This window comes from Etheostoma cragini, chromosome 2 (genome assembly GCF_013103735.1).
Source record: "Etheostoma cragini isolate CJK2018 chromosome 2, CSU_Ecrag_1.0, whole genome shotgun sequence".
Taxonomy (NCBI): Eukaryota; Metazoa; Chordata; class Actinopteri; order Perciformes; family Percidae; genus Etheostoma; species Etheostoma cragini.
Window position 1 is genome coordinate 2772788 of NC_048408.1, and position 15646 is coordinate 2788433.

The window sequence follows — 15646 nt, forward strand, 5'->3', positions numbered from 1 at the left end:
AATGTTCTTGAAATAGCTCCTATGCAAAGTGTTTTTTGAATGGCCATCTATGCTAAGTATGTACCAAGTAAAACAACAGAGAGAGCCAGAAAAAGTCAGTTTGGTTTTAGAGACTTCGTGTCAGAGAAAGCAGCCTGCTCACTTTGTATGAGTGTAATGTAGGACAATATTTTACTGTGTCTTTCTCTCTTTGCCTTTTACTCTTTGCATAATAAAACAAATATTGTCGGAGTGTGGTTATTGAATTGGAGCATTACAATTAATCTGTCTATATCATAGTCATATGAAAGACAGAAACATGTGCATGTCCAGGGACTGTGCGCTGTTGAGGGGATAGAATGCCTTCAAAAATCATAAACCATAATAAAATGACCTTATATCAGTACATAATTTAACATGGTATTAGTTCATGCGGGACCCCAAAGTCACATGCCCACTAATTAATTATTATTATTATGATTATTATTCCCATCAGTCACAAACCAATAACAGCCAGTCTTACATCAAGGCGGGGGTGGGTTCAGCTCCCTGTTTCAGCCTAGCATGTGCTGATCCAGGGAGCATTATTGGAGCAGAGCCTTCAGCTACAAGTATAACTGTATTTCTATTTGTTGCAATAAATGGTTAAATCTATGACAAGAATGTTCCTGACTGAAGTGATGTTCCTTGATAGTCTGAAATGGGTTGGTTAATGCCAGAAGGAAGCAAATGTGTTGTTTCCTGACAGCGTCCCACAGCAGTAATTTTTCCATTCATCCATCCATCTTCATCCGCTTATCCAGTAATGGGTCGCGGGAGCAGCAGCTCCAGCCGGGAACCCTAAACTTACCTTTCCCTAGCCAATGGGGGTCCCCCTTACATGGGGGTGGCAGTAGCTCAGTCCATAGGGAGAACCGGAGGGTCACTGGTTCAAATCCCCGTATGGACCCAAAAAGGTTGGAGCGTGGATTGGTGGCTGGAGAGATGCCAGTTCACCTCCTGGGGACTGCCAGGTGCCCTTGAGCAAGGCACCGTACCCCCCCGACCGCTCAGGGCGCTGGTTCAGCTGGCAGCCCACTCACTCTGACATCTCTCCTTGTATAGTGCATGTATAGGTCCTGAGCATGTGTGTGTCTTTCAGGTATGTGTCTGTGTACTAACAAAAGTGTGTACACAGAGTGTAGTGCAGTTATTCCCCCATTGGGGACTGATAAACAAATTATCTTTATCTATCTTATCTATTCTGACCAGTATCATTATCAGATGTGTACTGCTTATTTTGCGTCACAAAAGAGAAATGCTTGTGTTGAATATATTGCCTGTGTAAACCTTGTAATCAATCCTGCAAACCAAAACTGGTGGAACTATGGAACTAAGGTGATTGGACTGTTTGAAAATACCATTGAGTCTGGCTTTCTCTCTGACTTGCCCCAACCGGTCATGGTCATATGAAGCTTCGCGAACCACTGTCTTTATTTTGAGCTGAGCTGAGCTTACTAGATGGTGCTCTTTGGTCAAAGAAAAAGATTAAAGGAATGACACTTAATGTGTTTCCAACCCTTTGTTGAACAGAGAGCCCCATCTAGTGAACTCAGAAATGAAAGAAAGTGGTTTGCGAAACTTCATTTGACCATCACTAGCCCCAACCCTTGTTTATACGTTATAGATTAGTTGAGAGGTAGACGTTAGGAATTATGTAGCAGGAAAGTGCCTGACTATTTCACAAGACTGTGACTGTTCTTACAGACCTTTCTTTTTAAGTGGTGTTTGTTATTTTGTCCACACACTACTTTGTCCACAGACTTAATGTAGCAAAATACTTTTTTTTGTTGTTAACGAATTGTGATTTCACCAATTTCTGTTATTGGGAATTAGTGGCTTGGAACTTCTGTAGCAACTACAAAGCTTACTTAGATGAAAAGAAACTGAGAATATGAATCTTTAGGTTACTTGCGTAACCCCGGTTCTCAGAGTAGCATGAGTGAGATGTCTCACTATGGGATACGCCTCCCTGCTTATTCCTCAGAAGCATTTATCTCATTATGCCAATCCTGATTGGCTGGTGATCGAGTGTCCGCATCACGTGGGTCCATCCCCCTTTAAACAGCTTACACTACAACGCGGACACCATTCAAAATAAGCACCTCTTCTTGCTTCGCCCTAGCAAGAAGGGTTGTCTGGTGAGACATCTCACTTACGCTACTCTGAGAACCGCAGTTACGCAAGTAACCTAAAGTTCTCATTCATAGCATTCATTTCAATGTCTCACTATGGGATATGGAGACTCCCGTATTGCCAGACAAGCTTATCTCAGGAACCACCGGCACTCAGGTAGCAATGCTCTACTCCAGCAATGGCCCCATTCTCAGCACTGCACGTGCCTCGCTCGGTGCAGAGACGTCAAGTCCATAAAACCGAACAAAAGTGAGAGGTGAAGACCAGCATGCCGCTGCACAAATGTCCTGTATTGAAACGCCTTTAAACAAGGCCCAGGATGCAGCAAGGCCCCGACTTGAGTGAGCACGCAGGCTCTGCGGGGCCGGAAAACCCTGACACGTGTAGGCCAGAGCAATGGATTCCACAAACCAATGAGAGAGCTGTTGCTTTATAACAGGCTTCCTTTTGTGGGGGCTATCCCAGGTCACAAATAGCTGGTCACTATATCGAAAACCTGTAGTACTGTCCATGTAAATGTGCAGAGCACGAACTGGACATAGCGCATGCATTCCTCTGAGGAAGAAAAAGACGGGGAAGAAAGCGCCAAAAGGTCAACGGGAGAGCATGAGCCAACCACCTTGGGCACAAAGCAAGGATTAGGTTTCAATAACACCTTGACTCACCCCGGGGCAAACTGAATGCATGATGGATGAACAGAGAGCGCATAAATTCGCCAACCCATTTTGCAGACGCCAAGGCCAGCAGCTGTCTTAAAAGACAGTTGCTTCAGGTCGACCTCCTCCTGTGGTTCAAAAGGTGGGCTAGCAAGCCCATCTAACACCACTGCCAGGTTCCACGGGGGAGCCAACCCTTACCTGAGAAACAGGTAATAGCTGACGTGCTCCTTTCATAAAACGGCAAACCAAAGGGTGTTGGTTGTTTTACCCTCAAACCCCACATGACAAGCTGAAATGGCAGCCAGGTACACTTTTATGGTGGAGGCTTTATGTTTGTCAATCAAGTTCTGCCAGTATTACAAAATTGCACCAACAGGGCACTGAAAAGAGACATGTCCCTCCCTGAGACACCACTCCTCAAACACCCTCCACTTACAGTCATACAGGGATCTGGTGGAAGAAGCCCTGGCAGTCTGAATAGTGTTAATTACATTCTGTGGGAGCACAACTGTGTTTAAATTGCACTACTCATGGGCCAAGCCCATAGCACCTGTTGCAGATTGTCTCCCCCGCCTGGGACAGTATGTCCTTGCGTAGTGGGAGTTGCCACGGCTGTCCGCAAAGAGTATATATACCCCCCGCGGACAGTGCATCGCCGGCCAGTGTGTTGCTATTAAATTCAGAAGAAGCGTGCCTGGATCGTGTATTGAGAAGAACAGCTGACATTGCGCATTGTCTTTCAATAGACAAACAGGTCCACTTTGGCCCGGCCGTAGCGCGACCACACCTGCCTTACAATGGCTGGGTGCAGAGCCCAGTTGCCGTACAGCGGCGTGCCCCTGGACTGCAAATCTGCACCTTGGTTCACATTCCCGGGGATATGTGTCGCTCTCAGAGACAGGAGGTGCCTGCTGCTCAACAGTATCAATCTGAGTGCCAGCCCCCCTGACGGTTTATTTAGGCTACTGTTGTCGTGTTGTCCGTTCTCAGCAGAACATGGTGTCTGCTGAGAAGCGGCAGGAAATGCCTCAGGGCGAGAAACTCTGCCAAGAGCTCGAGGTAATTTATGTGACAGCGCCGGAGACTCTTACTCCAAACGGCCTCCAAAAGGATCCAGCCTGAGGGAGCCCACCCAACGCTGGAAATCCCTCATAAACAGGCGGCCTAGTTGGATAACCAGAATAGCCGCTGCCATCAGTCCCAGTAACCTCAGACGTAGTCAAAAATGCGTGAGACAAGCCCTGATAACCCTCACCCTATCTGCCGACAGGCGGGCTGTGAAGGACATCGAGTACAGAGATAGTCCCAGAAATATTATATTTTGCACTGGGGAAAGCACTCTTTTCTGTGTTTATTATAAAAAAAGGGTACAAGTGGCCGAAATAGGTTTCCTCAGGAGGGTGGCTACAGTGAGAAGCTCAGTCCGAGAGTGAGAAGCTCAGTCCGAGAGGAGCTCGGAGTAGAGCCGCTGCTCCTTCGCGTTGAAAGGAGCCAGTTGAGGTGGTTCGGGCATCTGGTAACGATGCCTCCTGGGCGCTTCCCTAGGGAGGTGTTCCAGGCACGTCCAGCTGGGAGGAGGCCTCAGGGAAGCCCCAGGACTAGTTGGAGAGATTATATCTCCAACCTGGCCTGGGAACGCCTTGGTATCCCCCAGTCGGAGCTGGTTGATGTGGCTCGGGAAAGGAAAGTTTGGGGTCCCCTACTGGAGCTGCTGCCCCCGCGACCCGATACCGGATAAGCGGATGAAGATGGATGAAGATGGATTATAAAACCCAGATTGGTCCAATTTTTTATTATGATGTGCGGGCTCAGAGACAGACCAAAGGGAAGCACTCTGTACTTGTAAAAGACACCCCGAAAAGCGAACCTTAGATATTTCCTGTGCGGAGGATAGATTGCAATATGATCGACAAATGTGAACCAGTCGCCCTGGCGCATCAGACGAAGCAGAGATGCATGAGTGAGCATCCTGAATTTGTATTTTCTGAGGTATTTGTTCAGAGCCCGCAGGTCCAGGATCGGGCGAATTTCGTTCCCTCCCCGTTTGGGGACCAGAAAATACCTGGAGTAAAAGCCGCTCCGACTCAGCTCAGGAGGCACTACACATATCGCTCTCCTTTCTAACAGCAAGATAATTTCCTCCTGTAGAACGTTAGCTGACTCCCCCCGGGCCTGTGAACAGAGTCTGCCTGAGGAGTGAAGGAGGAGGCAACAGCAAATTGAAGGCTATAGCCCCGAGATAACGTTCTCAGTACCCAGGCTGAATGTGAGAGCTGCCCATCTCGCTCTCTGATAAGAGAGAGGAGTGGCCGCTTGGGGATTTTGAACTGAGCCGATCGCGAGACAGCTTGAGCGAAGGACTGCCGCGTGGCTGGAGATGCTCGGCTTTCCGAGGGAGGCAGAGCTAAAGAGCTTTGCCTTCCTTCTTCCTCGCCTCCCACTTCTGCTGCATTGAGGCCAGAGCAGTGCCAAAAACTCCCTGTTGGACAAGTTCGTCAGATTAAACCATCTAGCCCTTTCCTGTAGAACCATCAGCTCCATAGATTTACCTTTGGCCTAGACCGCACAACGCTGCACACTGAGGCAGATGTCCATGATCACAGTAATCTCTTTCCACACAGCAGGCTATGGTTTGGTGACCATGTCCTCGCACAGCTCCGCTTGGTACGCAGTGAGCATGGAGGAGACATTCAGAGCTCTTACAGTTAAAACCGCCGCTTTATACGCCCTCTCGGTCAAGGCACACTGGAAACGGTGTCCAGCAGCTCAGGAAAAACTGGAAGTAGCTGTTTTACTGACCTCGCGGTCTGGTGCAATTTCTTCCCCTCATAGCGTGATCTGGTGGGCTACACCATGGCCGCAGGCCAAAAGATTTTTAGCCTGGACGTAGCGCGTTTGCACACAACCTGCATGTCCCTGCTGGGAGTTGGGGAAGCTGGTACACTTCCGTCCTTGTCTACGAAGGCAGACACAGCATCAGGCTTGACAGCCTGGGCGGAGGGGATGAACATTTCAAACTCGTCCTCCTCATCCTCTGATATGATGAGCTCCGAGGAGTCCTCATCGTCGTAGTCCAGCTTGAGTACATCCTTCACAAGTGGAGCCGCCGTGCCCAGCTCCAGCTGTGAGCCCCAGCTGGGACCGGCGCACGGTACGGCATCTGCGCCATACACATCATTGCCAGTTGGACAGGTATGAGTCATTCCCCAACAAGCTAGCTAGCTAAAACCAGGGGCTTCAACGGCCAGGCGGGCGTGTTCCAGCCTGAGGCAACACAAGCAGATCTGGTGTGTGTCCCTGCTTAACATTTTGTTTCCACAATGGGTCAAGGTCTAGCCCCTAGGTCCACATGTCCTCTGGTGTGAGGGACGTCAGAAGACATATTCGTTAGCTGGAGTGCTACACGCGAAGATACTGAGCAGTAGCTGGTGTGCTAACGCGCAGAAATAGCCTTACCGTGAAACGGCTAGGCGGATAACGCTCCAGTCTGTGGTGAGACCGAAGAGTCGTGTCGAAGGCAGCTAGCGCCCGGCGACGGAGAAGTTAAGGGCTCCGGTCTGTGGACAGCTAAGCTAGCTAGCCTGCAGAACAGATATATGCTTCAAAGCAAGAAGAGGTTTTAGAATGGCGTCCGCGTCATAGCGTAAGCTATTTAAAGGGGTGGACCCACGTGACGCGGACACTCAATCACCAGCCAATCAGGATTGGCGTAATGAGATAAATAATTCTGAGGAATACGCAGGGAGGCGTATGGAATAGTGAGACATCGAAAAAAATGCTATGAATGAGAACAGCATTTGGATTGTAGACTGTTTTTTATATGGAGAGTTTAATTTCTGACAGCTCATTTTTCCTCTCTAAAACTCATTTGGATAACAGAAAGATTCAGACATCCTGTTTACCTGAGCAGTTGAAGGCTTTTAACTTGTGCCTTCTCTTTGTCGGTCTAACTGGAAGTAACTGAACTTGTGTTGCCCAGGGACCCTGCTGTCATTACTGGAAATGGAACACCGTCCTGGATCTGACTGCCTTTATATATAGCTGCTCCTCTCTTTTCTCTTTGTCCCTGACCCACATACACACGTGCACAGACAGCTCTGTTACATTCAAATAGGTTTCCCCTGGGGCTTCTGGTTGTGAAAATAATTGATACAGGTCAAAATCACCTGACTCAACCCCAGATAAGTGGATGAAGATGGATGGAAGATGGATGGACGGGTCAAAATCTGAGAACAGATTTCACTTCCAGAAAGAGTTTGACTTGCTATGACTTGTCTTTCCACTCATTTGACAAGGGGTACTTAAGGCTCAACTCAAAGAGTTTGTTAAAGTTTGTATCTATATGCAGTAAGCAATGCACAAAAATCTATATCTATAAATTCTTGATTTTAGCCTGCAGATGGCACTGTTTTTCCAAATCTTTTACCATCATTTTTTGTTTCAGGAGCTAACAGAGTGTATATATTATTATATAATTAATAATTATTATAGTATAATAACACTAAGTTGTTTTTTTCATGTGTTGTTGTTTATGATGATTGAGATAATTCCATGGATTTGATTGATTCAGCTGTTTTGTCAAAATTACAAGTTGAAACATTTAATTTTCCTTTCTTCTTGCTGTTTTTCAGATGTTTTCAACAGCAGACTTGCAAAATGTGAACATGCAAGGATCAAGGCCCATAATTGAAAACCTTTGTACATGAAAGTTCTACACTTGACAAGGACACAATGACTTACAATGACTCAATTAAAGAGGATTAAAGCTAAATAGCTGTAAAGAGCACTGCCCATAGTACTTCCATAACCAGCAAGAACAACACCAGAAAGCCAATGGGCAAATACTGTAAAACCCTATAATGGATCAGAAGAAAGTTACTACATTGTAAGGAGTGACTGACCCTCTGCCTTACTGGCCAAGATGAGTATTACTAAGCCCAATGAGGGTTTCCTTTTCAGGGGGGGAAATAGATCCAGCAGGAGGCTCTCTCTTAACAGTGCAGGAGACCACAATGGGAATGATTTAGCAATTGCCTCCTCCTCTTCCTGTTCTTCTTCCTGTCTGGGAGAGTTGTCTCCTCAGTGTCTGCGGAGTCTGAGCAGCCTGAGTTGGGACAGGACTGACAGCCCCCTTGATTATGACATGTTTGAGGTAACCCTGATGGCGACAGAGATGACCAGAACAGACAAAATGACAGATCTTGTAATTTCAAAATGGGTGCCAGAGAAGGAAGATACACCAGATGACAATGATGATGTCCCTGTGGGAAAGATACAAACAGCAACAGAGCTATCAGAATCCAACGACAACTCTGAGTCTGTTTACCTGGACGCAAACAGCTGTGTATACTGCCAAGACACCTGGGACGACAATGACAACCTGACTCTGGCCCTTTCCCAGGTGACAAACAGCAGTAGCCGTTATAATACTGATGAACTCAGCACTGGAAGCAGTAATGGGCGAAGGCATGGCTCCTCAGCTTCTGACTCAGATGTAACAGAAATCCCTGCTGATGATGATGATGATGTAGAGGAGGCTTTGTTTCTGTCTGTGAGCTCTGACATGAGTGTGAGAAAAAGAAGCATGACCCTCACAAGCTTAACTAGTCAACTCAGCAACAGCTTGATAAACCCGGGTTGCTCCGCTGCAACAACAGAGGGGTTTCTGGCTGTGAGTGGAGCTGATGATGAGAGCTCAGAGCTGGTGGTAGAAGGGTTTGGAGTTCCCTGTCCCCTTGGTCTACTTGTGGGAAGCCAGACAGAGCCCCCTGCTTCTGATGACCTTTGTAAAACCACTCAGATATTTTCTTTATCTTGCGCTTTTATCAATCTAGATAAGGAGCCTTATGAGGTCATATCTCCTCCACTTGAGGAAGTTGAAAGATGTGCAGTTAACCCACCTACCACCAGTTGGCCAGCCAGAGCAGCAAAAAGAAAACCAACCACTGCTGTTTCAACTTCTCCAAAGACAGCTGTGTTCACAACCACCAGACCTCCCATTGTGGAAAAAAAAAGGTTTTCCAAACTGCATCTAAAAGATGTTGAGGCTAAAGTTGGATCACGGTCCCCCCTGTCTTCACCTAAAACACCAAACCAGGTACTGTAGTTTTACCAAAAAGCTTACATGTATCATGTATTGTACAGCGTTCTTCTGTCTTACATTTGTAATTTTTCTTCTACTCAGCAGAACAAAGATTTGCCAGCTAATGGAAAGAGAGTAACTGGGAAGGAGGAAGCACAGACTGGGGATAGGGGTAAAAAGCAAAGGTCATCTGCAAATCCAGTCAAAGTGGCTGTGGTAAGAAAATCCATTAGAGTAAAGTGTCAACTCAAAATCAACCACCGCTCGGCTCAGTCAGAGAGGAAGAGTTTGGTCGTCAGTCAAACTCTCTCTACTTTCACCAGCTCTCTGGGTTCTGAGTTGGTTAAGGAAAGACCCCTGGATACAATCAGGAAAGCTGTCCAGGAAGTGCCCGATAAACATGAAACAACTGGAGGTTTGGAGACTAAACATCCAAGTGAAGATGCTCATGGAGGTATTGAAAAAGCTTTAAAGACGGAGGCTGCTGTGGAAAAAACAAGAAATCCTAGCAGGGTGAGTGCTATAAGCATGTTGGCCATCAGCCGAAGAGCCAATTCTTCTGATTGGCTGTTCAGGTTGAAAGCGAGAGTGAGGAAAAAACAAACAAAAAAAACAACTAAAACAAGGCTCCTTTAATTTTTCATCTCATCTGATCAATCCAATACACATAAGAGCACACAGGTTTGAACTCTCGGAATAACTACAGTATTTTTGCACATTATATCCATTAGATGGCACACGTAAAAAAAGATATACATAACTAATGTTACAATGTAGGTATATTTATTCTTTTTTTTATGGTGGTGAGCCAGAATTTTAAACTAATGTATTTCAATGGGAAGCATCTTTCGTGATCACAGCACGGCTACGGTAAGTAGTATAAAAGTAGGCTAGTATAAAAAGCCAAAAATCCGTGCAGGGAGGTTGGTTGGGTTGGTGGATGGGTCAACAACCCAGGACTTTTACCCCAGAGACCGCCGTTGTGTCGCTCATGTGGTGTTTAATTTTCCCATTGTTGCATCTCCAAGAGACCACGGATTGTGTCTCGTCCACCGCCTCTATCTCCTGTGTGTGGCGTTTTATTTCCCCGTTGTCCACATAACACATTACAAAATAAACTAATGTTTATAAACTAATTTTCTATACCGTGATATTTAATATAAAGACCGTAATTGACCTCTCGCTCTGTGTAGGCCTACCGCTTAACAATTAGCCCCTAGCAAGCAAGCAAGCTAGCTTACCAGCCAGCCAGCCAGCCTTGTTCCATTAGCTAAAAAAGCCCAGTCTCATGGCAGTTCGTAAAATGGTGACGTTATTTATTCTATTGATTTGTGTACAAGGACACAATTTTCTCATTTCTCAAGGCGGTTGGTTGGGTTGGTGGATGGGTCAATAAACACAGGAACAGACCGCGGATCATATCCCGCAAGTGGCAGTTCCTTTCTGAGTTCTTCTTCTCCTAACCACGTCCCATGTTTGGCGGTCTATCCCGTTGTTGTCACTGGTGTGTGGCATTTTGTTTCCCCGTTGCTGTGTCCCCAGAGACCGCGGATTGTGTCCCGGCAGCCGTTGTTGTCCCCAAAGCTGGCTGCTTCAGCCCAGTCCCACAGCAGTACATGAAATGGTCACGTTCACATTTCATGGTGACCATCACGAAATAAACAAGAAAATTGTGTCCCTGTTGACGATTAAATAAATAAAAATTATGGTCATGTCACGAACTGCCTTGAGACCGTGGTGAAATGGAACATCTTGGTGTTTAATTCACATGTTCTTGTCACATTGTAGGAAAGCACATTGCTATTGCCAGATAAGTGAAAATTTGTTTGGCTAATTTTCTGTAACCAGTGTATGATGAAGGCATGTTGGGTAGGTGAAATTAGCAAGCTAACGTAAGCTCATGGGCCAGTAGCTGGCCGTTCATTCGCTCCACTCCCACTGTGGGGCGACTACTTTGCCCAGAGACAGATGACAGATCGGGAGAGGGAAACTCCGGTTAGCCACCTCCCGGTGTCTGCTGACTTCCCGGCGGGGAGTAATGCAGAGGAACCTTACGCTCCGTTCGGTTCTGCTGCTGGTCAAGCAAACACTGTTTTTTGTGGGTATTGTAGCAACGTTATCTGGTTTCCCTTGTTGAATGAGGAATAGATTACCGCCGCCTGCTGGTATGGAGAGCGGTGTGTTCCAGTGCTATATTTTGGCCAAGACTACTGGCTCCAAGGACCAACACAAGGTGACACCACAGTCGGCCAACGTCGCCACTAATCCCCAGTTGTTGGCTTGGTGTGTCAGGGCTTTAAGACTAATGTGTTAAGTCACAATTGACTGTCTTTGTTCATTTAAAAGCCACCTATGATACAGAAAGAGTTCTGGCTTGAGATGCAGCTTATGCAACATAGCCACAAGTGCTGCCATCCGCTGGAGCACGTCTGGCATGTAAATTAGGGGAGACTAGGGCATCTTGGTACACTTTTTATTTTTAACATTATTTTTGGGGCATTTTTAAGCCTTCATTTGACATAACAGCTGAAGACATAAAAGGGGAAAGAGAGGGGGGAATGACATTCAGTAAAGGGCCTGCTGCGTCAAGGAGTAAGCCCGGATAGCTCAGTTGGTAGAGCGGGCGCCCATGTATAGAGGCCTACTTCTTGACCAATCTTGGTACACTTTTGGCCAGATTTCCGTTGCCTTGGGCTTTCTTTAAGTTGACAGTTTAAACTACGATCGATTTATGTGTTGGATTCTCTCCCTCCCTCCCAGCTTTTCTCTCTGTGTTTTTTGGCTCTGGGGCGTGTTCCATGTTTCAATGTATTGTTTGTAAGTGTTTGTATCTTTTCATTTCTGAATATATATATATATATATATACTGTAAATAAAAAATAAATATATTTATTGCAAAAAAGAAAGAAATTCCAATAAGCCATAGCACGTTTTCCTCTCATCCCCAAATGCTATGTGGAGTAGCCAAGGGCTCATCTTGCGCGTTGGAGGAGGGTCTGGCAAAGCGAGACTATCACCTCAATATCTCAATATCTCAGTCTCTCAGTATCAGTTTCCATATTAAATAAAATAAATTATTGTTCACAAATGTATTATCTTTACATTTTTTAATCTTGCTATAATATTGAGTTATAAATGTTAATACATACTGGGCATTTGTGTCATTATACATTTATTTTTTTTTACCCTTTGTACCCTTATATAACTCACTTTAATTTTCAACAAAAATAAACATATATTTAAAAGTAGAGGCTTTCAACATTCATATATTTAGTTCTGTAATTGATGTTGAAGTCTTTGGCAGTACTCCTTACACACTTATTATCCAGCTTTATCAGACTTACTGCCAATCTGTACCTGTCTTTTCTTCTTAATTTTGAACCATTTTTAGAAGATTGTCTTTGTCTTTATTCCTTTCATTCTGTTTGCATGTACAAATACATACTGTATTTTATCATGATATGTCACAAATTGCCCCAAAAGCACTGAGACATATTTCCCCAGCATGCAAGAGTAAAATGTGTGCTATGCGACAAGCTAGCTTTAGTACAGGACTTAGGCATTTAAATACAACTTTTCTCTCCTCTATTCTGTGTAATCACATCACATAATCAAAGTTGTATTGAATAAATAATGCAGTTTAGATTTGTTTTTACTATTATGTTGAAAAGTGTTCTCACCTCAGTTTACAGGGATATGTTCAAGTGCAAAATGACTTAAGAACAGTGAGTTGCACTTTCAGGTATACTTTAGTGCCCTCTGGTGTTGTAAGACATAACCACTGTGACAACCCGTGCGATGCCCTACAAAAAGTGTCTTTAGCATGTTTTTTATGTTTAACATTTTTTTTTGTATTTAACACTCAAAACATACAATTGCAAAATGAACAATCCTCCCCCCCTCTTTCATCACCACCCACCCAGACAAAAATCACGAAAAGATAAAACAGTAACAAGAATATTCTAAACCATATAGAACAAAAATAATAACAATATAGGCAAACTGTAAATCAAATGAACATATGTGTAAATGACAACATGACAAGCCCACCATACACAGCTCTCCCCAGTTCTAGCTTTCTAGGAGCCCTCCAGAAAGCTCAGTATAGCTACAGTCAACCATATGCCATATTAGCTTTGAGGGAAAAAGCAACTTGAGAAGAAATAACCTTATTTTTTTATTTTACAACATTTTGAAATAATCTTAACATCTAACTGCATCAAGGAAATTGGACAGTAATTCTTACAGTCTCCTGGGTCTTTGCCTTTCTTAGGAACCAAAGATATTAATATCTGGCTTTACAGCTAAATGTAATATGGAAGTCATGGCATGTGGTCAAGCATAAAATACTGGGGTTTTACATTGTCATTAACAGTTCCACTCAGAGTTAAATGCCGTTATGTAAAATATAATTCAAGACTGTCAAATTAACTAAATAAGATAATAAGAACTTTTTGTCAAAAGACAGTGAGCTTTAGTTGTCTGATCCCCTAACTGTGTTGTTGTTGTTTGGCAACATGTACCTACACAGAAGAAACAAAGTCACAGTACTTTAAAGTGTGCCCTATATTTTAAATTAGGGAGTGGTAAGTTTGCAGTATGTACGCTCTGTCCCTGGTATGTGTTTTTAAAGATCCAGTGAGACAGTGACAGGTTTAAAACCTGCCCCAGCGTATTCTACCATAGATAGCCTCAGGGTTGTATCAGCAAAGGGTGTTTAAAACAGCCAACTGTCTTACAGAAACGTGCACAGTACAGTAACTTATAAATCTGTATTAGAAACAAACATGTGTAAAAAAGGTGCGGATATTAAGCTGTGTTTGCTGGGTATCAGTTTACTTATTCCATCCTTGATGATATTCCCATCCATAGAGTTCAGAGGCTATAACTTTAACATTATTATAGTTTAATACTTTGTTTTATTGATATTCCGAGAAATAGTGTTACACATGAGTAGTAACATTCACTATGCATCCATCCATGTAGTACTCAACAGAGCATCAGTTAGGCCCAGTCCAGCTGCCAGCTAGCATGTCAACACATGATTTGGTGTGTATTGGTATGCTACAGTAATCCTTGTGCTCAGTCTCTTGGCTCAGCTAAAAAGTCAAGAGGGCTGTAGCCTACAAGGACACTCTGAAATGTGTCATCTCTTCTGAATAAGCGCTGCAATTTGGGGCAGGGAGGCAAAGGTGACAGGGCAAAGTATTTTAAATGTAAGCACATCAGAGATTTTATCTGAAAATTCCTTGATTCCAATTCCCCTGACAAAGTTCACACAAGAATGCATTTGTCATCATTCACTAACCTCAACACTTTCCAAGTCCCTGACTACACTGTTAGCACAAATAAGTAACAAATAAATATCAACTGTTTCCATACACTGAGTCTTTCCTTTGAAAAGTCTGAGACAAATGCCAGACCCTCATCTACAAACTCACTCCATGTGTGCTGGTGTTTATAGAGTCAGAGGCGGAGGAACACAGAGGGAAGGGGTGGGGTTAAGCCAGATTGAGAGAAAAAAATTGGCCTGGTCAGAGCCGGGATTCTCAAGAGGAATGTACAACACAATACCAACTTTTTTTACCCCTCTTGTGGTTGCAGCACTCCCACTTTTCCCTCCTACCTCTGTTTCCTGCTCTCTCTTTTCCTCCTCCCCCTCTGTCTTAACACACTCTGTCCCTCACTCCTCCCCTCTGTTCCTTCACTGCCTCCACATTTCTGACTCCGGGCAGGGAATGGCTAACACTATGGTCTCGGTGCACAGCTCAGAGCTGGGGCCCCTTGGCTGGAACGCTGTCACTAAACGGAATCTCTTTCTACAGAAAGTCTCCTCCAAGCTGGGGCCCAGTGCCAGGCAGCGGGGGAGAGGCACCAGAGTGGATAAGAGGCCCTTAGGACCAGCCCCACCCCCAGGGTCAGTGACAGGGACTGGACCTCCAGTACATGGGAGCCCCAGGCCCAAGCAAACCCAGAGTGATGGCTCCACATTGGGAGAGGGTGAACAGAGCGCTGTGGGTGGATCTTCAACAAGGCCAAGCCAAAGTCAGAGCCAGGGTAAGTCAACCCTGGTTTCTGTATGTATGTGGATCCAAACAATTTAAGTATAGACACATTAACTTTATAAAACTTTAAATGTAAACAAACACAGCAGAACACTGCACATTGATTATATGTCTGCTCTACTTGACAACATGCTTCTCAGCTGTCTTAGTGTTTGTGTGTCTGTTATAAACAGGCTGACACTGCAGACCTACAAGTTAAAATGCCTTTCACATAGCACTGAAACACTCATTCACAGACACTTTTTCAGGACTTACAGTGTCGCATACAGTGAGCAATTGCTTTCATTATTTTTTTTTCCTGAAGGGATTTTCAGGCTGGCATTTTCTTTCTCGTGTGTTGCTCTGTGGCATGTCCTGTGCACCCCACAACTTTAAAGGGCTGTTTGAGTGTTAAGACTTTGTTTAAGGATTAGGTTAGGGTTAGGGTGAGGGAAAAGTTTAAGGCTAGGCCACAAGAATAGTGAGATGCACTGTATGTGTATGTGTGTGTGTGTGTGTGTGTGTATGTGTGTGTGTGTTTGTGTGTAAAACCAGATCTGCTTTCATTATTTTTTTTTCCTGAAGGGATTTTCAGGCTGGCATTTTCTTTCTCGTGTGTTGCTCTGTGCATGTCTTCTGTGTGTATTTTCCATACAAAGTAATTTTGTGAATAATAGTGAAATGAAGCCGGCTGTCAGTCACATCCT

The 15646-nt window shown here is 44.6% G+C and overlaps 1 protein-coding gene across 4 annotated transcripts in view; it reads left to right on the forward strand.

The window, feature by feature from the left end:
* The window catches only part of LOC117957301 (microtubule-associated tumor suppressor 1 homolog), a 71731-nt gene that overhangs the window by 10009 nt on the left and 46076 nt on the right, over positions 1-15646 (forward strand). For 3 of the 4 annotated variants that reach the window (XM_034892959.1, XM_034892950.1, XM_034892975.1), the window contains exons 2-4: positions 7445-8910; positions 8998-9408; positions 14721-14952. In XM_034892959.1, the coding sequence (XP_034748850.1) occupies positions 7735-8910; positions 8998-9408; positions 14721-14952 (1819 nt within the window). In that variant the 5' untranslated portion in view covers positions 7445-7734. The remainder of the gene's footprint in view (positions 1-7444; positions 8911-8997; positions 9409-14720; positions 14953-15646) is intronic. The other variant, XM_034892967.1, reaches the window with a different exon arrangement.